The following is a 23,024-nucleotide window of genomic DNA, read 5'->3' as shown; positions in this document are numbered from 1 at the left end:
CCTTTCCCTAACTAACCTGCCCTTCCCCCCAGAATAAGCCCTCTATGCCAATGCTGACATACACTAGCTACAACGATAGCACCAGTATGCCAATGATACTGGCATGCTGGAACACAACTGACATCTGCCTTGGTCAGAAACGAGACTGATACCAACACAGCCTTGTTGTTACTGAAGATTACAACAATAAAGACCCTTGACAGCTGGTGCCCAGAAAGATTAAGCTTATTTTAACTCATAACAGTCAATACTCTTAAGCAAACTGAAAAGACAAATGGCAAGAGCTATGCGAACTCTCCCATTTAAAAATCAAATTGTATTTATTGATATTTTAGGAAGTTGGATATCAAGTAGTAGACTATTCCATGCAGTACTTTTGTACGCTGCAAATATCTTGCATTTCCTCTTTCATATAGCACACCTTGCTACACAAAGGGAAAAAGAGGGTATCACAAAGGATTAAACAGTGACATTAAGAAATCAAATCTAAACAGCTCAGGGGTGGCTTTGAGTTTCTCTTCTATTTAAGAAAACAGTAGTGCTATAATTAGCTGCTTTTCTAAAACATTTTAAAGCCCACTACACACGTCACTTATTTTACGGTCCCAGCTGCTGTTTCAAAGTACTGCTCAACAAAGTTGCCGCAGAAAGTTACGGGGAAGCCAAAAACCATCCCTGACAGGTCAGCCTGGCTCAGGCCTCGGAGGACAGAGGAGCAATATGAAACTGCCTGCCTTTGCCTTATTACACTGCAACGCACAGGATCCCCTGTTAGCGATGTGGAGAGCATGCTCTCAAATTAGCCAAAGGCAACTTTTTCCTTAGATCTCTCTGAAAGATCAAGATTTCATTTAAGGCAATAGACATCCCTGGCAGACAGCGCTCCAAAGGGAGCTGCTCTTCCCTCTCCCTCGTGAGCATCTCTGTGCACAACAGCTTCAGAAACAGCTGGGACAGACATCTCTGGCTGCTTATGCTTTGCAGTGCTCTACGTTTCTAACCCTCCATCAGCAAGTATTGTCTTATCCCTTAGCTTCCACTCATAACAACAATTTCTACTCTTTCTTCCCTAAAATTATATAGTAAGAAGTTTACTAAGGATGCTGACTCTTGTACATACCAAAATCCACAGGCCTACAAGGTCATCTTCAGGTTCAAATTTCACTGCTGAACAGGCATATTACATCACTCAATTCTAAATCACAGGTTGTCAATACACTAGTGTAATTTGTCAAAATGTAATTGGCTTTTTAAACCTGCAATACGGTAAGTTCAAGATGTTTTTAAGAGTCTGATTTTACGTTTATGATTTCCTAAGACATCTTTTGCTTCCCTAGTACAACGATTTGAAAACTTTAGAGAAAATATACTGATCTAGATACACGGTGCCTAACGTTTTAGGCACAAAGGAAAGCAGTTGTCTAAAAGTCATATATGCTGGAACTTGTTCTCCCAAATAAGCCAGGGTACATACGATTAATGTCACTTTTTAATCAGACTTTACTACTGGTACCATTACCCTTTTCTGAAATCTAATAACTTGGAAACAATTTTCAGAACCCTGGACATAAAGGGCATGTATAAAATCACACAATATTCCATTCAATCTTCTTCATATTTACTTCTTAAATGAAAGTCAGTAAGATGAGCATTTATTCAGCTGGTTAGGTTGGGGGTATTGTTTTATGCTTTTAGTTTTTAAGAACTATGTATAACAAAGTGATTACTCAATAAAAACTACTGGATTTTTCAATCGCATGTCCACCAATGCTATTGAAGCTTGAGAGCATCAAATGTAGTATTTCTGAGAAGGGTGTTTTTGGCAACAAAAAAATAGGGAGTTGTAATATTCAAAATAATAGCTATCAGTCATTGTAATGAATAACTGAAGAACTTACAGCTTTCAGTATGTAACTAGACTTCAGCAATCAGTTTCTATGTTAAGAATATTTTCCATTCATTTACATTTTGTTTTTAACGGAATCAGAGATTAGCTATGACATTCTGGGGTCTCCTAAATCAGTTTCTGAGGTCTCAAAAAATCAGTTTCTGAGGTCTCAAAAGTACCTTTTAAGGTCACTTCACCATAGAGACAGCAAAGACTGCAGATTTGAAGCTTGCAATGGATCAGAATTCCCTGCAGATTTGCAAATCACTCTTGCATACCCAGCCCCAGCCCCTGCAGAAACAACACACAGGTCCATGCTGGTACAGCAGGTGCTTCCAAAGTGTCAAACCGTGGGTGTTTGCATTCACTGAAGCAGGGTCTCGTACAGGTTTGTGGATCCTTCTATTGCATTTCAGAACAACGAAAGGGTTTTGCATACTTACGCACTGTCAAGAAAAGAGTCTATGTCCCTTTTGCAACGAATATGTGAAGAATTCTTCATTTGCTCACATTTCTCTCTTACCCTCCCCCTCTCCATCATTTATTAGAACAGACTTAATTCTCCTTCTTTTTTTAGGGAGTCTCCATTGATCCTCATCTTCCAGATACAATAGTGTAAATAAGAGACAGATGCAGACAACAAGCAAGCAAGGAGGATCACATATCAATAAAACAACGTGCTATAAAGAGCCAACATATTCCTTTGGGAAAGGGGAATGCTTTTTGGCATGCATTTGTATAGCATCTAGTTCAATGGAGTCCTTTCCTAGAACATGTTACAGCAAGGGAGATAAGTACTTAGATACCAAGCAAAAAATGCATTTGCATACAAGTTCAAATCCTTCCTGTGCCGGACCCAGAAAGGTCCCCAACTGAGTTTCAGCTTTAGGAACAATTAGATGCCTTGTAGAACTCAAAGTCACAGTGGGTGTCCTCCCGAGGTCAAAATGTTGAGAGGAAACAGCTGTATTCAACTCAGAGCAAGTGGAAGACGACTGACAACCTCAGGTGAAAAAAAGAGACTGGCATCATAGAAAGATGAGGGAGTAAGAGGGGTGAAAGAAAAAAAAAGATCAGAATACAGAAACAAGAGAGATTTAGAATTGCTCAGTGCCATTAGTGCACAGAAATTTGAATTTGATGCCAAGAAGAGAAAGTTGAGAGGTTCAAAGAACAGGGAATGAGAATGAGACATTAAGAGAGATGATCAAATGCCCCCCTGTATCCTAAAGTGTCACTACTGAAATCTTCCCTTCTCCTCACTCACTATTCTTCTACTTACACGTACAAATATTTTTCCTTAACAGACCTCTGACCCCAGTGCCTTTTCTGCTGTGTCTTCCTACAATCCCCAGGAACAGACTCCTACTTCACTATGGTGAAGCTTAGGCTACAAAGCTCTGCTCTTTGACCCTCAGCTGGGACAGAAAACCAGCAGCACGTCCTTCTTCCAGCTGCCAAATTCCAGGAGTTGCTTCTGCTGAGAGCAAGGAGGGAAAATGGCTTGTTATTTCTGTTTCCTTCTCCTTCAGCCCTGTCAGGACAACAGATTGTCCAAGGAAAGAGGAGACCCGATTTCATGCCACGGAACCACACATTTGATCCACATGTGCTTCTTTTGTGGAGATCAAGCCAGCAGATCATGCACCGGGTTGGAAAAGGGGCTCTCAGACAACATGGTGAGCATCCTCCAAATGCAAATGCAAATAGTGCTATTTGTTGTGCACAGCACTGCTAAACACAAGCTATTACTAGGTTTTACTACGTATTACTACGTTACTAACATTAATGCTACAGCCTCGGGCTCAGAACAGGATTATACTAGGATCCTACCGGTTTACGGATTCCTGATCAACTAGCACACTAACTCAGCCTGAAGGACTAATTTATGATTGATAGTTCCTCTTCATTAATATTTGGCTTTGTTAAAATAGTACCCCACAACCACACACAACCACTGGTTCATTACAGCTTGACAACAGTGAAGCAAACCTGAGAAGGGGACATACGACAGCATATATACTGTGATTGTTTTAACTGCATATAGCACATCTGTATACGGCCGCAGACAAGCTTCATTATACCTATAAACAGGCTGTACCACATAAGAGCTGTACTTTTTACTACTACACTTCAAAGCCCAGACTTACCACACATCCCAAAATAAAATGTTTTAGACAGGAGGACATTTGGACACTTACCCTTTAGCCAAACCATTTTGATCATTTATAAGAGCCTAGGCTTCTGACATGTTGGTTAAAACTCTGCTTTGTGGGCCATCCCCATGAGAAAGAGAGATTTTTCATGAGGATCTGATATCAGATGATGGAAAGGCGTGGGCAGTGAGCCTAGCCATCATTCAGCTCTTGAGTTAAAGAACAGGAAATAACCAAATTGAACAACATCCAAAAATAAATAATACAGGTAATAAGTGAATAACTACTGACACTCCATGCCAAAGTCAGTCAAATTATGATTGCTGAACTATGCCTCCATGCTTTAACTGGTACATGTGTTAACAAGAACTGCACTTTTATAGTTCCTGCCATTAAAAATAAATGCATCATTTATTAACGCAGCTAAAAATATTAACCACCTAAAAAGTGTGGTTCAGTAAACTAAACCATCCCATCGGCAACAAGAAAAGTAAGTTTCTGAAACTTTTGCCTAGACAAGGCATTTTTACATTTTTAATGTACATTTATATGTATTTTTTATTAAATGCAAAAAAGCATTAGGTGGAAGGTGACAAGTAGTCTGTGTAGTAGTTTTCTTGGAGTCTGTTCACGTTACTCTGTAAGATGATAAAATTTCTCAACACAAATGCAGTTAGCATCATACAACTCTGCAATCCACAGCTGCCACATCACAAGCCTTTTCAGATCAAGACCTTCACTAGCAATTGTAAGTGCTTAGCAGATTGGATTTTTGTTAGGAGAAGTGAAATCACAGCAGGTTGAGGAAACCCAATCCTAAAAACGTGAAGCGTGCACAATTTCCCACACCATTGGGCTAACCTGCCATAGCGCTGGGCTGCTGACATGACCTTAATGCCAGCTTGTTCAAGTCGTCTTAACTTTCTGATCTCTTCTGCATCTTTCCCCTCGGGTGCTGATGTTTCTTTTGCACTACACGAAGGAGACTGGTCTATGAAGCTTCCTTCGTTTTGATTCAAACCTACTTGATTTTTAAGGGAGCTTGCCTCAGGAGCCTTTTCACACAGTCCTGATGTTTCATTCTGTTCTTCTTCTATGGTTTCAGGGTGGGGTTTGCTATTGAATTATACAAGGTAGTTTAATGTATGCTGTGCCTGAAACATATACACTTATTTATTATAAGCACATTTTGTTGATATCAAGACGTCAAAGGATATTCTGATGAATGATCCGGAAAAATAATTATGCTCTTTAATGGAAGCTGTTTCTTAGGCCAAATCAAAAGTGAAATACCAGTTGACAAAACCAGCATGCAGAAACACATAGTCACAGCTATATAAACTGTACTGGTGTATAGAATACAACATACAAACAAATTGACTTAAAAAAAACCACAGCAAAAATATTACCTATTTTGATTGAATACATCAAACGTTACTTATAAGTATCATTTGTCACTGAGTAACTGTCTTGAGAACTGAGACAGATCATCCAGAACATTTTTGTCCTGCCTTGGGTTTGAGTCAACATCCATGGTACTTATATTAACCAACATCTTGTCAAACACAAGCTATACATTTTATTGTATGGTAAACAATGACATCAAGACAACGATTTTCCACTCATTGCTTTTCTACCACCTTCGCCAATTGCTACAAACAATTTATCAGTACCATCTCGGCAAGAGATTTGCTACAGCAGAAGGCACTTCATACATCTTATGAAAAGAACGAAAATTAGGCAAGTGTTAAAGCATCATGACTGAGGAAGGGAGAAGTTGGACAGGCCAGTATTACCTGAAAGGTCTGTCTCCTAGTGGTGAAGTCGCCGTGCTCCAGCTCTTTCGGTACTCTTCTTGTTCAGCTTTCTTTTTCCGAAGTGGAGCAGGTACATAGAAAGTCTGGTTACTCTTATTAGGGAGGTACTGGTTAAAAGGCACAGCTGATTTAGGTTCACCATGTGAGGTCCGCCTCGCCAACATATCATCTTTTTTCACATCTGGCATCTTTCTGTGTGGCAGGTCAGTTTCCGAGTCACTTCCTCTCCCTAGTGAGGAAGGAGAAAAAAATCCCTCTTCTTTCCACTTTCATCCAGGTTTTTTTTTTTTTTAAATTATAAATCAGAGAAGAGACTACCAAAAAATTACATTTAGCATGTGAGCACCAAAAAATGAGGCCATTTTTACCTGTATTTATATTTTAAAATCAGTCACTGAAGGTAGTAGCCATAATATCTACACAGACAGTAAACATTTTTTTCCATCAACCCTTATTTTCTACCCCTGAAAAACTCATCTTCAGCCACAAGTCACATCAAAAAACTCAGGGTCAGATTAAGCCAGACTTGTCAACCACACAGGACAGCTACAGAAGCTTACCTGACTAAAGCCCAAATGACTCCCAGTTGTACATATGGGTGCGTTTGACCTGATTCACACTCTTGAACCTACATATGCATAGCACAAGCTCAAGCAAAGAAGGGCTGCATGCTGTATATTTACAGAATGGCAGGAATCTTCTAATTCTTCAAATTCTAACAACAATTTGAATGCACACAGCATCAGCTTTGATCAAAATCTGAGAATAAACATCAGCTGCTATAAACCAGAAGACTCAGATGGTCTTTCTCCAGTCTCATCAGTTGCCTGGTCAATCAGTCTAGCACACTGCAAAACAGAGAGACTTGATCCTCAGATGGGAAGGTGTAAGGAGAGAGGGAAAGGATCTCAGGATTTAGAAGTTAGATAAGTACAGCAAAGACTGAAGAATACTTACTGGCAAAGAAAAGAAATAAGGTGAGAGAGAAAAATTGAGAGTTACAGAGAATAAGATGGGAGATCAACAGAGCTGAGTGACTACTTTATTTTGTTCAAACAAACTAAGCCTCCTGATATTTACAACACGTTTAAAACACAGAAACTTAGGCAAGACTTTTCCAACTCCAAAAGAAAACTCCCAAATGGTAGGACAAATACCTGCATTTGCAGTGGAACTGCCCTCGTAGCCATTTTGGAAGCCACTTCATAGACATTCACTAGATTCCCTGCACCATCATGAGCCTTTTTAAGTAATTCACAAAGAAGCTATATAAATAGTTCTCTCCCAGCAGTGTAACATCACCACAGCCCCTGGTTTGATGAGTGAAATGGAGCATATTCAGCCATTTCTCCCGCCAGCATTCAAATCTTCTCCCAGCTTTAGAGCGTTGGATGTCTCTGGCCCTTGGCCCCTTTGCAACACTTGCATATGCAATAGCTGTTCCCCTCTTTGGGGTGAGGGGAAGCCACCCAGGTTGTGTCCTCTTGCTAATTCACCATGCTAGTAAATTACTAGCTAATTCACTGAGCTACCTAACGAACAACTGAAAACAATGAAGTCATAAAAATCACAAGTAGCTTGTGTATAATTCAAAGTGGGGGAAGGAAAAGAGGTCTAAGTATGCTAGGAATGTTATTTGCAAAGAGCTTTTGCAGCAGATTGAGTTATTCAATGTTTGCTTGGAGAGAGATGAAGAAGAGTGAAAGGGAACAGTAAGAAAAGACAAGACACAATGGAAATGAGCTAGTTAGGCAAAAATCACCATGTACTTTTTGCCAGTAATCTTTTGCTTGAACAATTTTGGTTAAGAGCATATGATAACTAGCACCATGATTGGTAACCTCAGTCTATGTCTAAACAAAAAGTGAAGACACAACCACAGAATCACGGGTGTCTGAGGATAGCTGAGGTTTGAAGAGCTGTAGTATCATGAGCTGAGCAGGGCCACAGGGGAGCTAAAAGAAAATGAAAAGATCCCTTACTGTTATTTGCTATTCTGTTTGCTCTTGACTTTGTTCTGGTGTTTATTTTTGTATCACATGAAAACCAGTCTTGAACGGGCAAACAGAAATGCTGGAATAGAAAACCACAGTAGCAGAGGAATTAGAACAGATTCCTCTCCCTCATTACTGATGTGCCTACCAGCATCCCCAAGTTGAGTACTTCAAAGACAAACAGCTTCTTTAATTATTCGTATTTTACTTGTGAAATTATTTTCAGCTCAAATTTGCAAAAAAAGCACTTGAAGCCAAAGCACCGTATGGAAGATGCAGCCGTGCTCTACATTGATAACCTTAACTTTGTTGTTCTGCATTTCCAACTAGAAGAAGCAGCAGCCAGTTTCCACAGCCCGTAAGAAGCAGTTATATACCACAGACACGCACAGATCCTTCATAGAAGGATCCATGCACAACTGCTGGCCAAGCAGAGGATTTTAGTCATTCCTGAGTAAATGAGCAACTCTATGGGCAGGCCAGTCTGCAATTCTACTGTGTTTTAAACAAACTGTTCTGCCCTACCACTGGTTTTGTTTGCTTTTTGCCAAGGAACAGGGTCCGCATAGGACACCAGAGCAAGTCCTAAACAGTGGGGCTAACCACAGATGGCATTTGTGAAGGTAGTATTACTTATTGCTTCTACCTAAACTAATCATCACCTTAGGATCACTTAAATGATCTCCATTCCTTAATTTTTTTTTCTAGGAGTGGAAGGAATCATAGTTTTATTTCGCTATCATATTATTGGGTTTATAAAGCTCCTATCTGAAAGGAAAGAGAAGTAATGCAAGCAGAACCTTTTCCTCCATCCAGCTTTGCATATACATTATTTCTATCAAAAACTACATGCAGTTGAGTGAAACACTGGCCTGCTGGGGCCACAGGAAGAGATTCAAGAGAAAAGAGGTCAGCCAAGCTACACCTCACCTGCAACTCTTGGAGAAGACAGCTGTGAAGTTATGGCAGCAGCAAGCAGGGAAAATGGGATGTATTAGAAAGGGCTGGCTGGACAAGTCATACGTGTGCACACAGCATCTGCATGCACCCTAGGTCTGGATATTGTTAAAGACTAATTTTTAAGAACAAGCTTTGCATGCTTGCATCTTATTTTGTGTTTGTTATGGACTCAAGAATGTGACAAGATAGTATGTCTTAGCTGCGGCAAACAAGCAATCACAAAACCTTACCAAAATTTGCTAATACAGCAGAAGTTGATAGGAAGTAGCTACAGGACATATGTAACTGGCTGCCCACCTGCTCCAAGTAGGCAGGACACTCCTTGAGCACCCAGGATGGAGCAACACTTCTTGATTAGGACATGTGAGGTGTTCCCGTTTGCCAACACCACACTTCTGTCTCATTTGGGAAGGCAGAAAAATGTTTTGCAATGTGGAGACTGTGCTCTGTTCAGTGTCTGAGGGGGCATGAGGCTGTTTCAGGGAATCAGCCCCAGTAGCTGGTTCTGGATGGTCAACCACAGGCCACTCAAAACAGCAGAGCAGATCTCAGCCCTGCTTTCCCCGCAACTCTTTCATAATTCAGCTGTGATACCAGCGCTCCCTGCCAGCTTTTCAGTTTTAAGGAGTTCCCCATCACCTCAGGAAATCTCTCATGTATCCGGTTATGATTAGCACCAGTTTCTTTCACACTGCCAAAAGCAGTATGAACATCTGGTTCCTACCAAAAAGTCTTTCTGCCCTTCTTTTTTTTATTAAATAAATAACATTACTAAGGAGAAGTGATTCATGTGTGGAATGTAACTTCATCTGATGGTGAAGTTTGACTGATTCATCCATTCATCGGGAATGTAACCATGCAGAGGGAGCCTCAGTCAAGCATCCTTCTCTTCTGAACCAGAATCCTGCTCATGACAGGTAACCCAAGTGCATGCTCCACACCTACCCCTAGCAAATCCTTCCTCATCCAGCACACAGTGTTTACAAGCCTCTGGAAGCCTCTGGGAATCAGACAAGAAAGGCAGAGAAGCAGCACACCTTCTGTAAGTCTAGAGCTGCGTGTCCTCACTCAAAGGTGTGCAAAGATGGCCTCGGCTCTGATGCTGGGAGCTATTAATTTACCCAATTTTCTAAATATCATGAAAACAAATATGACATTTGGTAAAATGTTGTACATCAGACTTCAGAACTCTGTCAAGTATCAGACATTTCCAAGATATTTCTATGTCATTTATCTGCCCAGGGTTTACTTAGGCAAACATTTTATTCACTTCAATATTTCCCTTGTTCCTGCGCTTTTATTTCTTGCTCCAGCCTAGCTTATAACTTAAAATGAGTCTGCATAACACCCTTTTACACCGTAACCCAGAAAAGCACTCTTCCCATCATAAAATTACACTGCAATGATGTAACTCATTTTCCAATGTTACGCTATCCTAACTGAGACAGACTTCAAGTAAGTTGTTGGCAAAGTCATCTAAACCTCAGGCAGCACAAATCAGCATTCACAGAGAAGCTCTCCCACTGGATTGCCACGATTCAGAGGCTGTGTCCAGCTTCCGAATGGCACATTTGCTCCAGAAATGTTACTTATATGTCACAACGTTACGCACGTGCCACACTGTGACCAGTACTTACCATCACTGCTCCCTCTGAGCACTACATCTGGAGACGGTGTCTGCTGCGAGCGGGAGCCAAAGGAGTCCAGACTGTCAAAGGAATCATCTCTGCCGTGGCGAGGCGGGGAGAGGGAATCGCTGCGTTCAGAGTCCCAGCAGTCTATATAGCCGCTGTCACGAATGCTGCGCTTTGGGCTCTCAATATCCTCCGTTTCCTACATGGAAGTACAGCAGGTACCTCTTCATAAAGAAGCCACTGACATACCCGTGAGATCCATTACACATCAGACAACAAAGCATCTTCCCAAATACTAAAAATCTCCTCCCCAAAAAAGGGTTTCCTTGTTTTCTACCCCTTCTCCCCTTCAAAACAAAAGTGCGAGCTTGCAATAAACCCCAATTCTATGCTGATTAGGAGGAAACTCCGCTCATTAGATTAGTAGGATGAACTGAGAAAAAGTTGCAATAGGCAAGTTAATAAACAGATCAAAACTGAAAGTAACCTGAAACTTGATTTGTCGTCCATAGTCCATAGCACAGGCAAAGGCACTACAATTTTAACATCGTGCCTGTATCAGGTTTAAGTCTGCTGCTTTCCAAAAGATCCCCCCCGCCTCCCCTTGCCCATCTATTGTATCTGGCTGGGACACCAGCAGACAGCATTTGTTGTTGCTGCTTCAGCTCAGCAAAATAATGAAGCAGTGTGCCCCAGCCTCCCTCTACCTTGAAGAGAAATTCCTGTTATGAAAGAGGGATGTCTTTCTGAAGCAATCAGCAATGAAAAATATGCAAAATGCTTTTCCTGATGCCTCAGAAGAATTCAGTTGTGCTCTTTACTCTTTGCCAGCTCCTGGCTCTGGGGGATATGAAAGCACTTGTAGCTGACCCACATGTTCAGAGCAGGGAGAACAATGGTTGTCTTTGACAGCCCTGTGATTATAAATTCTTTCCAGTGCAAGCAGCACATACTAAAACACTGAAACTCCAGCAGAGGAAAAGGTCAATAGAAGCCATCCTCACCCTTGCATTATAATAAATCCCTTGTTTTAGAGAGCGTCTTAACATTAATTACAATTGCACAGGCTGAGAAAAAACAAAAATAACTACTTTTATGCAAAGATAAATCTGTTTTTTTCTCCCCCGACAGTAAGTAAAGTCAGAGATGTGGGTGCCATTATCAGACTCACATTTTGTGACCCAAAGAGGCTGGAATGTGAATTTTTTTTTTCTTTTTTTTCCCCCACAAGCATTTGAATATTAATTCCTAATTAAGAAGCACCCCCTGCTTACCACTAGCTGGAGCACAATGGCTATGTTGAGCACAGCTCCCACTGTCCTTGACTGCTAAGCTTTTACCCATTACTAGTATCACCAATGAGAAGATAATCAAGAACGTCACAGTACGCTATGGTGGGCCACCCTCCACAAGAAAGCGGGTTTGCTGCAGAACTGATGGAGGGAGGAGAACGCTGCAATAACACACCAAAGCTCGTGCACTGAAAAAGAGGGAGGCTCAAAGCGAGACGGAGAGATCAGACCCAACGTCCTGCAGACTTTTCAGGAAGAAGGCTTAATTAGTGCCACTCACTGTTACGCTGCCAAAATAGCACATTAAGGGCAGCGGCAAAGGTCCCCTAAGGCCAAGCGAAACTGTGGTAATGTCAATAAGTAATCTCACTGCAAATTGAAGTGAAAGTATTTTCTAAAAACAAATAAAATTCATCTAACAAAGTAATAATTGGATCCTATGTAATTTCCTTCCCCAGTCTCACTTAGTGAACTAAAATACTAGTAGAAACACTAGACAACAAAGATCTGTCTCCCTGAAATCTGCATGACTTACACACATCCAAAAACAAATCTAAAAATCCTACCAAAATCCGGTTTGCGACACGATCCAAAAATCTTTTTAAAAATCCAAATTCCCTAAATCCCTTCATACCAATCAGCTATTCTCAATCCTCAGGCACACTTCCATTTTCCTAAATTACTGTGTTTGAATGACACAGAACTGCTCAGCAGATACAGCGACTTAAACTCAGGCAATAAGCCCCATCCTGCATTCACTATCTCCCAGAGTTTGAAAACAGTCCAATTGTGAACTAATGAGTTCTGCAGACCCTACTTTCAAAGGCCTGTTGACGTTAATTTTGCATGCCGCACACCAGGAATTAAGAGGCAGGCACCAGGATGGGATCCTAGACTTCTGTAAACATGTTCTTTACAGCCTTCCCCTTGGCAAAGCTACTCTCCCAGCCCAACGCCGTCTCACAGACGGGTACTTGTCCTGCTCTGGGCAAACGTCATCTCCCAAATGTTATCAATGGGAAAAAGAAAGTGGTTATCTGCGGGACTGATAACACCGTAACATGACACACAACAGCACATTAGTCTTTCATATTATCTAATTAAAAACACAGTATGTCACCGAGTGGTAGTAAAAGTGTGATTGCCAAATATAAGATGTCTTTCTCCAGGAAGTTCCACCCACTAAATATAATCAAAAAGCCATGGACATTTTGTCACTGGGAATTTCTAGTTTAAAAGTAAAAGAGAATGCGTATCCAAATAGTTAATGAAATTAAAAACAGAGTAGCATGAACAAAATTAGAAATGAATAGCCCTTTCAGTATGAGAAGTAGAAAAAGATGAGTCCGAGACAACTTACATCTGAGCTGTCTTTTGATTTGCTTATTAAAAAAGGAGGGCAGAGAGGATTTATAACAAAAAAACTCAACCAGACTGAATTTATGGTCGATTTAATTATTAAATTCAGTGGAAAAAATGCCAGTAGAGAATGTGATAAAGTGTCTTTTCATCACTCGAGCTCAGCTATAAAGAACATCAGTGTGTTGCACAGCATGATTAACATGTTCTATTTTACAACCAAATCCTCTTCAAATTCAGTAACAGACAAGCCCACAACTGCCAGTGGGAAATACTGCAGGGGTACAGGAGTAGGGAGGTGACCTTAAGATAAGATGCTAGCGGCCCTCGTAACAGTATCACCTAAACAAGACTTTTCAGGACTGCGAAGTGCTCTGTTTTTACATTAAAGGAATATATAGCTTTCAGTTTTTATGAGATCTCTACTCTGCTCCCAGCTCTGACATCTGCAATGAATCAAGTCCCAGCCTCTTGCTTTTGTCCTTGACCTGCAGCGCTCTGCGCTGCCCAGCCAGGCGTCCATGATCATCAGCTCCCCAGAGAACGCTGCCTTTCGGCCCCAGCCTACTTCATCCCTCAGGGGCTCAAGATGGGACCTCCAAAATGCTCTGATGATTAGTTTGATGGGTAGATATCACCTGGAAAAAGAGGAGCCTCATGCTGCAAGATTGAACATTAAAAAATAAACCATGATACCATGCCGCACTAACATTATAACAACCTGCACTTTGGCAATTTTTCTGCATTAGCTCCTTGTCCGTCTTTGTTACACCTTTCAGACTCTTTGGAGTGGGGACTGCTCCTTCCCTGCACCTTCTATCTGGAAACAACTCAAATATTAACTTCATTTCTTTATTGCTTGGTCTCAGTCATATCACTCATAAGTGGCAAAGTCCCGAGCAACTAGTGCAGGTCATTTCAAATGAAGCCCAAAATAAGCCTCTACAGAGAAGCAGGATGTTCTCTTTTCCTCTCCATTTCCACCTGCATGTTCACGGGAACTGGGCTCACAAAAGGGATTTTAACCGTCTAGTTAAGGCTCTCTGGTCACACTAGGGTGTAGGAACTGCTATCAGTCAGCCAAGTATTTCTTCCTCTCCGGTGGCAATCCGGTGCTGGCCCTCTGAGATCCCAGAATGAAGAGCTGCAGCTGGTGCAGATGCAGTAGCACAGAGCTCAAGGAGAGTAAAGAGCAAAGAGTCTCCCATGGTCCCCAAACCCTACTGCCTGTGGTGACTTGGCCGTTACACGAGATGGCGAGGGAGTAGCAGGCACGAAGCTCTCTGTGGGCTGTAGAACATATCTGCATGGCCTTTCATGAGCAATATGTCCAACACATGCAGTGGTAGCACTGGTTGCTGCCATCTTCTTACATGCCTGCTCCTTGCCCCTTCCATTCCCAGTAAATGCATGCTTGGATATCAACGCTAACCATTACTGAGGTTAAGTGTCTCATGGAGGTTCAGGACATGCTGGAGCGCTCAACCAAAAGTCCCCAAACCACCCTACAGCAATCACAACTTTTCCTTTCCAACAGAGCTCAGCTCATCATAAACCACCATTTCAGCCAGAATTTAGAGCTTGGCAAAACACAGATTCATCATAACTACACCCTTGGTGAAACATAATCTCCTCCTTCTACCCCTCAGCTTTATTTAGACACTTTGGTTTGATGCTTTATGTTGCAACTTAAAAACAAAAGAGCTACCCATGAGACTGAATGTTTTAAAGAAGAAAAATCTCTGAGTCCTGCCACCTTACTTCTGAGTCTCAGCTCTTCTAGCTGAAACTCTGTGTCATAAATGAAAATAATTCAAACCAAAACCTATGGAAATGAAGATGACAGAGCCACGTGACAATTCTAAAGCCCTGTTTGACATGACGTGCTGCATCATTGATATCACCGCAAAGCCAGCTGCCAAAGACAGTTGTGTTCATGGCTTGGTAGAGTCAGAAACATTTTCGAAGGAGGTAGGGGCTTACTAAGTAATTTGTATGCCAGCCCCCTACTTCTCTTATATTTAGCAACAAACAGGTTATTTGTGGGAGTAATAATTCGAATGAAATTTCCATTCCCAAAACATAACAAAAAGATACCTTTCTCATTTGTGCCAGCAAACCTTCAAACTCCTTCAGGTTCAGGGTTGATCCGCTATATGACGTGCAGCTGTTTGCCGCTTTCCCTAGCCAATAAATGGTGACTAATACCTGCAGAAGTTAATAAGAATTAATTGAAGCCATCTACACAGTCACTTAGCTAAATTTACTTCCCTTCAGCGTCTCTCATTTATTCTAAACTGCACAGCAGCACAAGATTTTGTTATAAATCAGAGCTGAAAGGGAAGTGTCTGTCAGTGGTTAAACATAAATACATCGGGCAACTATCAAAATTTAAACAGTCCTACAGAATATATAACTTAACACATTATCTTCCTGGTATTTTTATAAAAAAAGAAACTGCCATGTCTGCCTGGAAAACAAACAGCAAAAATAAATCTGAATAGAAAAATTAGGCAAGATACTTTAAACTGTCTAGAAGACACACTTATAAATATATCTGTTTGTAAATCCAAAAGGGAAAAAATCCCTAAAGAGTACTAATACTAGTGGTCATTAATTAAAACCGTTATGACTAATGGAATAAATAAAAAACTGAAATGTGTGCCTGCCTACTTCAAGGACAGAAAATGTAGTTCCATTTTTAATCATCTTAATGTAATTAACCAGATGACACAGGAACATTTACTTCCAGGCTTCTGCTAGCTTAAGAAATGCTTAGCCCAAGATTAATCAAACGCCATGAGCATCTGGTTGTTTCTATCAGACTAAAGCGGAAAGAGTTAGTGGTTTCATTCAAGTTCTGACTTGAAGTCTCTCCATAACTCAAAAGTAACTTCAAAATTAGTGTGGAAAAAAAAGCCAAGAATTGCTCTTGCAAATGTTTATATACCCTCTCACTCCTTTAGGTAGCAAAGAAATCTGATCTGACACTGCTGGTGCTGCGCTTTTTTTAGGAAAGGAGAAATTACGATGCTCAGGATGGTCAAATCCAACACCTCCAAAACCGCTGATATTTATATCATGCAGCGAAAGCAAACAGTCCTGCTCTGCACTCACATATGTCTCCACTTAAAGCAATGTCTTTAATGGTACCTGTGCAGCAGCAATTTGGACTGGAAACTGATCGTCAAAGGCAATTCAGTTCAGTGTTTTGCACTGGTTAAAAATGCCAAACCATCACCTCAGAACTTAGGGCTTTTTCTCATTTAATGCTCCTTATTTCTGCATATTCTGTGACATTGCAAAGTAACTGCAGAACAAATAGGAAATATTTTGATGGGGAAAAGATGTGTGACCAATAATAAATAATAGTTGCCATTAACTGTCTCAAAGAAGTTAAATAAACTGAAATATAGTATTTTATGTTTTGATGGGACAGGGCTATATAATTCCTACTATATAGTGAAAATAGGACTAGGAGAAAATAGGACTAGGAGAAATCCCAAGGGGGTGTTGGAGACAGACATCTCATTAACTTTCTCTAACATCCCCATTTTTCATTGAAGTGTGATGTCCAAAATCACACACAGCACTCCAGATGAGGCCCTGCCAGAAAAAGATACAGCATGTGTCCTACAGATCCCCTGTTTAAAAACAACTGTGGTACATAATGTAAAATGTATTATATTTTATATATAAATACAGTTTATATTTCCCTTTAGTTTTTAAACAATATACATGCCATGAAATAACCAAATAACATTTTTAATAAAGTTCAGAAATTTTCCTCTTGTTTTTAAAATTACATCCAAATTGATACTACTGTGCTGAGGGAAAGGAGGTGGTTTCACCAATACTGATTTTTTTTGACTTGAAACAACCTTTATCTGAGCTGTTTTCCTTCAACCAGCACTACTCAACAAATTTATGTAAAAAATTCTTACAGTGCATGTTCTCAAGTTAAGTGAAAACACTTGCAAATATAGTATTCCTAGAAACCAGGAAACTGTCCAATTCATTTTGCCATTCAGTCCTCTGATGAAGGTTGTGGTATTTTTATTTATTTCTGCTAGCATTTGACAACTTTTTCTCTTCTTCCTTTCTTTATCCACTTTTTTTTTTCCCCAAATAATGTCACATTTGCAAGCAATTCCGACTGGCTGCCAGCCGAGGTTGCAGGATCATGCACCTGGAAAGCATATATTGTGTACAAGCACATTGTGGAGGATACTTTTGAAACTTTACCTTTAAAACAATACATCTGTACAAAGATATTTAGCCAGTGCCCACAAGGGCGCTAAAATGTCAAAGCTGAACTCCTCCCCTGCAACTTTGTGTGCTGGATGCAGAAAATATTACTCTAATGATGATGGTAAAGACAGGATGAAATAATTTGAGGGGTTTCTTATGGTTTTGGGGTTTTTATTTATTTGTTTTTACCTGCAGTCATGATTACTGGCTTGCAAAGTTATTAGGAAAAGGTCTTGGCATTTCTTAGCAGTTTATAGGGATGTGAGCCAAATATAAAATGAATTTATAGCAGTTTACAGCTGACTAAGGACAGACAGCTTGCTAGGCTTTAGGATAATAACTAACTCTGAGATCAGCAAAGTTTAGCCATTTTCTTTTCTACTAAACAATTACAGGATTCATTATCATTGCTATTAGTTTAAATCAACAAGAAATTAAAGCTAAATGGAATTAGCCTTTCTGGGAAAACACTGATTTATTTGGAAGAACAACAAGAAAGCTAGCAAATGTGACAGCAAAGACTTGCATCCAGATCTAATGATCATTTTGCTTCATTTTAAATACTTTGTGCAAATTTACTTTATGCTTATATATTCGTGAAAGGGTACAAAAGCGTAGCTTCATGGGTGAGTCAGACCATTCCCAGTGAAAAACACGATAAACATGATGGACAGCACAGAGATCACATTCTTTATCCTTTAATTAAGCAGAAACAAACATTCTCCATTACATTTCTATCATAAGGCTGCTTTGCCATAGCAGCTCTACTGAAATTTGCAGCAGAACCTGGTTAGGTTTGTGTTCAGAAGAACTTTTCAGCGATACTCATCTGTACTAAGTTTTTACTGACATAATTCTTGCTCAGGCTAAATACAGGATTAATCAGACAAAGAAAAAAAAAATACTCCAAGTCATGTACTTACATTTTTCAGCTTCCTACTATAGTCAATGTTCCTGGTCGCACACACACAGAGAGGAAAAAAAAAGAGGAAAACATCATAATCAGAAAGCAGACACACTTTCCAAGAGCGTGTATGCAGCAGATCACGTTTTCCCTTACAAAAGCCTGCAGAACGCTTCTGCTGGCTGGAAACACATGAAAGCTAAGAAGATGTAGTTCACACATTAATTTATTCATAATGTGGGAGTATTTTGTCACCATTACTTCAATCATTAAATTAGAATTCTGGAAGTAGAAAAAGAAAATGTGTTTATAATGGTCGCACAGTAAAATGGGACAGTGCCAAAAATATTTCCTTTAAACAGTGTTGCTGATTTCTTCAAAAAAGACAACCAAAGTCCTCACTGCTGAAATGCGTTCTGCAGCAATCCAACAGTCAGATCCTGCTCTGTGATAAATCATGCAACCCATACAGATTCTGGAAGCAACTGAACATGCATAAGAGACTGAGGAAATCATCACCAAACATTAAGGAAATGGAGCAGGTGCTTCTGTGGAAACAAGCATCACAAAGAACAAAGTAGATGGGTGAAGCAACAAAGATCCTGCCACTTGCAACAGTACCTGCTGTGGAAAGCGTATTTATTTTTTGAATGTATACTCAGACTGAACTTTCTGGCATCCTTCTCAATTTAGTTTTTCACCAACGTTCAAAGGGTAGAAGTTTTATGTTAGAAACAACAACGCACAAAGTTTGCACAAACATAAACAACATTTCAAAATTCGGTGAAGAAACCATTAAAATAAAGAATGGAGGAAATGTGTATCACATTTAGGTGCTGAGAAATAAATCAGAGCACTTCAGATTTAGTACAGATTGTCTCCTGATTATTTATAACGGAATTGCCTTCTACTGTAACAGTAAGTTCACTCCAGCATTAAAGGTTACCTGATAAAAATAAATGTACTTCAATCTGTGAGAACAACAAAAGCCTAAATATAGGCAATACTAAACCAAAGTATTTTTGATAATATCTTTTTTAAGCCAAAATTTTATCCACCAGTACCCACATACTAAGAAAAATAAAACAGTCCTATTTTTTTTCCTAATAAAATAACAGTGGAAAAGAGTCTTGTTTAACAAGTCAAGAAGAAATTCTTTACAGCATTAGCTCATAACTTTTATAAGCTGAATGTTCCAAAAAAAATAGACCTAATTCATACTTCAATTAACATCTATATGAAAAAAACCTGCTTAAAATGTCATTATCTTAATCATGTGCAATAATGTCATATTAATCCTTTACCAACAAATACCATTTTTACCATGTTTAAAAAATAACCCAGAAGTCTTCAAAGGGTGGGGTGGGGGGAAATCACCTTCATGCTTTGGGAACTAGCTAGCAGAAGACAGTCTTGAACATATTTCTCTACAACAGTCATGGACTTGGCTTGTACACCTCAACTCAGTTACTCAGCGTGAACTTGGACAGTGCTAGGAAAACATTTGGCTCATTTCCACAGCTGCTTTCTCTGAAGGGTTGACGGGGAAAAAAAATCGATGCCAGTGAGACACTTCACATCTGTCTAGCATCATATTCAGTGGAGGGCCAACCCAGCTCCATAGAGTTTATTACTCCTGGTTTAACTTGCTTACGTGCTGGACAGCTCTCCCTGGAGCTCCATGCTAGCCCCAGCCTCTCAACCTGCGTCCTCCAAGGTACTCCACCATCCTCAACCCCAAAAGATCAAGCTTCTTATCAGAAAGACCCTTCCCCTCTGGTTTTATATGGAGATTAGGGTTTTATATGGAGATTAGGGATTGTTTTGCGACTCCCTCCAGCCACTCATTGTCATGATTATACAGGATGTCATGAAGAACCTCTTTCATTGCAGTATTACCAGATTTAGAAGAAATAGGTTAAATAGCCCCCTCTCACCGGTATGTACAGGCGAGAAGAACCTCATATTAAAGCCAGAAACTTGGAAGGGAGCAAAAAATGGAAGACTATTCCTTAAAACAAGGAAAGTGGCCAATTCAATTTTTCAGAACCTTTGAATTTTCACAGACAGTGCTTGAACACCATGAAAACTTGCCCAGCTTCCACTGCCAGAAGGGAAAAAAAATAGAACGCTGCTGAAATTTAGTAAATTGTTTCCATATACTTTTCTAAAATGGGTATGTCTGACCAGGATTTCATTAGTGATCTTTTTGGCCAAATCTTTTTGGCCAAATGAAACAAGGCCATTCAATCAACTCAGCACTATTTGCTTGTCTGTAGAGCAATAACTTTTTAATATTACACATGATAGACCCAAAAATTTCAGGAAAACTTCTAAATAACACCAATTACAAATTTTTTTTAATTAATAATGGAAGTGTGGGGTGCTCTTGCTTTTGGGGGGTGGGGAACTTGATTGCCATTAATATAAATGAGAGAAAAATACAGTTTGACTGCCTCTGTTCTTCTAGTCCATGATGACAGAGTCTTCCCTGAAAGGGACAACAGTTCTTATTTAAGACCTCAATCTATGACTATATGGACTTTGATTCAAGCCTGCTCTGTGTGACCTTAGGCAAGTCAGTAATTATTTCTGTGCCAGTTTCACATCTACATTTTAAATCACTTTGTGGGGTGAAATGCTGAAAATACAAGCATTGGAGTCTAAGCACCTAGTACTCTTCGCAGTGAAGGATGTGCACGTACCGTGGCTAAAAAGTTGTTGATTAAAAGGAGATTTTTTAAAAAATCACCTCATCCCCCCAAAAAACATGAATTAGTTATTAGGAAGGAGAACCTCCTTATATGCGTGTGGTAATTTGTGTGGTAGTAGGTGTCTGGCTTTGGTGAAAGAGCACCTAAACTGTGGCATTTCCAGTCCACACAGTCACACAGACATCCTCAGCTCAAATATCATATCCCAACCTGTAGTTCTTGTTAGAAAATAAACAGACCGTGCTCATGTCTGCACCTTGTAGAGTCTGAGAGGCCTATAAATGTCCTACAATGCATCTTCAAACAGTTTAATCTGAAATAACAGAGCTGTGATTTTTTTTTTCCCCAGCCTATATAGTTCATTAGTTGGACAGACAAAAAAGAATGCCATCAATTTAGACTCAGGAAAACCCCTAAGTCCCACAGAATCTCATTGCTTAACTGAAACAGTACTTTAAAAGAGCTGTGGTTGATCTCTCTGGAAAAAATAACAGCCCTTAGAGAATCCTTGTTGAAGGGAACAATGTATTCTTCCCAATGCTGAAGGTTTCCCAAATCTCAGTTTCCTATTTGCTTTATACAAATGACAATTCTATAGCCTTTTTGCTCATCCTTAAATATTTACTATTGCATCACGTGCATCTGAGGTTGTAACACGCTAATCGCAAACTGCTGTTGTACTTACTTGATGGTTACTCTGTTTGATGTGTCCTGCAGATCACCAGGATCAAAAAGCTGGGATTCTTTAAGTCCCAGCTCTTTGCAGCCTCTTAAGAATAAGATGATATTATCCTGAAACGAGGCAAAAAAAAAAACTTTTAAGTCTTCTCCATTGAAAAAAATAATCCTACTGAACCAACCTCTCCCTGACTCAGTAACAGCTCACAAAGAGTTGTATCATTAGTTAAATGAAGAACCAAAGACGTTTCCACTCACATAATTTAAGAAGTCAGTACATGTTTTGTTTGAAAACCAGATAAATATGAAACAAGACTTTTTTTTTTTTTAATTTTAAATATGGAACTGCAACAAGCTTGTTGACTTTTCTCTTTCCAAACCCAGATGTTGCCAACTTCTTTAACTGAAAAAGCCCTGCTAATTTCCCCACCTACAGCTGTAGACTGCCAACACAGCTTCAGCATGTTATGGGGCAGAAAAGAAAAGGCTGGATTTCTGAAGGGAGCAGGAAGGGTAGATGAACCAGCTCACCACCGTTTAAGCAAGCAGTTTGTTCAGAAAACATTTTGCATGTCAATACGAACAAGCCAGTTACTCCTAGTTAACACAACCAGTCTCTCGCCTTTCCAACCTTAACCAGTCAGAAGCCACTGGGAAAAGAGGCAGGTGCCCTCTCCCCAAATAAAATGCTTGAAGCTACACTTTACGCAACCACTGTCTGCAAGAAAAACAACACCGATTTTGTAACACTTCTTATGGAGTATTTACACTTTCCAGAGTGTAAAAAATAAAAATCAATAACTAAAAGAGATTAAGCGCAAACTGATAGAAGCCTCTTTCAAACCAAATACGAGTGATGACACATGGGTTTGCACCGAGGGGATTAAATCTGTATGTATGCCTATACATTTAATGTACACTTCATACTTACTTACACATATGCATGTACACTGCCCCCCTTTTATAGAACCAGTGAATCTTTCTTATGCAGATAAATCTTGAAGGTCACTAGAGAACAAGTTTTTAGATATATACGTTGCTAGATCAGCAACTGCAATGGTAGATGTGTGGACAATTAAGGATATAACATACAGCTTGATATTCTCTGAGGCCTCTCACCTCAAACCTCCAACTGGAGTGTCATGGTTTAACCCCAGTCGGCAACTGAGCACCACACAGCTGCTCGCTCACTCCCCCCACAATGGGAAGGGGGAGAGAATCAGAAGGGAAAAAGTGAGAAAAATCGTCGGTTGAGATAAAGACAGTTTAATAGGGAAAGCAAAAGCTGTACGCGCAAGCAAAGCAAAACAAGGAATTCATTCACTACTTCCCATCGGCAGGCAGGGGTTCAGCCATCTCCAGGAAAGCAGGGCTCCA

General features: G+C 40.0%; 1 protein-coding gene across 1 annotated transcript in view; it reads right to left on the bottom strand.

Annotated features, from left to right (window-relative positions):
• LIMCH1 (LIM and calponin homology domains 1) overlaps window positions 1–21,755 on the bottom strand; it is a 74,315-nt gene extending 52,560 nt beyond the window's left edge. Inside the window, exons 1-5 of the mRNA XM_009579711.1 lie at window positions 21,655–21,755; window positions 18,275–18,305; window positions 15,198–15,308; window positions 10,453–10,648; window positions 5,841–6,090 (exon numbers count right to left, since the gene is read on the bottom strand). Of these exons, the coding sequence (XP_009578006.1) occupies window positions 5,841–6,090; window positions 10,453–10,648; window positions 15,198–15,206 (455 nt within the window). The 5' untranslated portion in view covers window positions 15,207–15,308; window positions 18,275–18,305; window positions 21,655–21,755. The remainder of the gene's footprint in view (window positions 1–5,840; window positions 6,091–10,452; window positions 10,649–15,197; window positions 15,309–18,274; window positions 18,306–21,654) is intronic.
• Between the last annotated feature and the right edge of the window lie 1,269 nt (window positions 21,756–23,024).

This window comes from Fulmarus glacialis, unplaced genomic scaffold (genome assembly GCF_000690835.1).
Source record: "Fulmarus glacialis isolate BGI_N327 unplaced genomic scaffold, ASM69083v1 scaffold12146, whole genome shotgun sequence".
Lineage (NCBI taxonomy): Eukaryota > Metazoa > Chordata > Aves > Procellariiformes > Procellariidae > Fulmarus > Fulmarus glacialis.
This window is presented reverse-complemented; position numbering and strand designations above follow the sequence as displayed.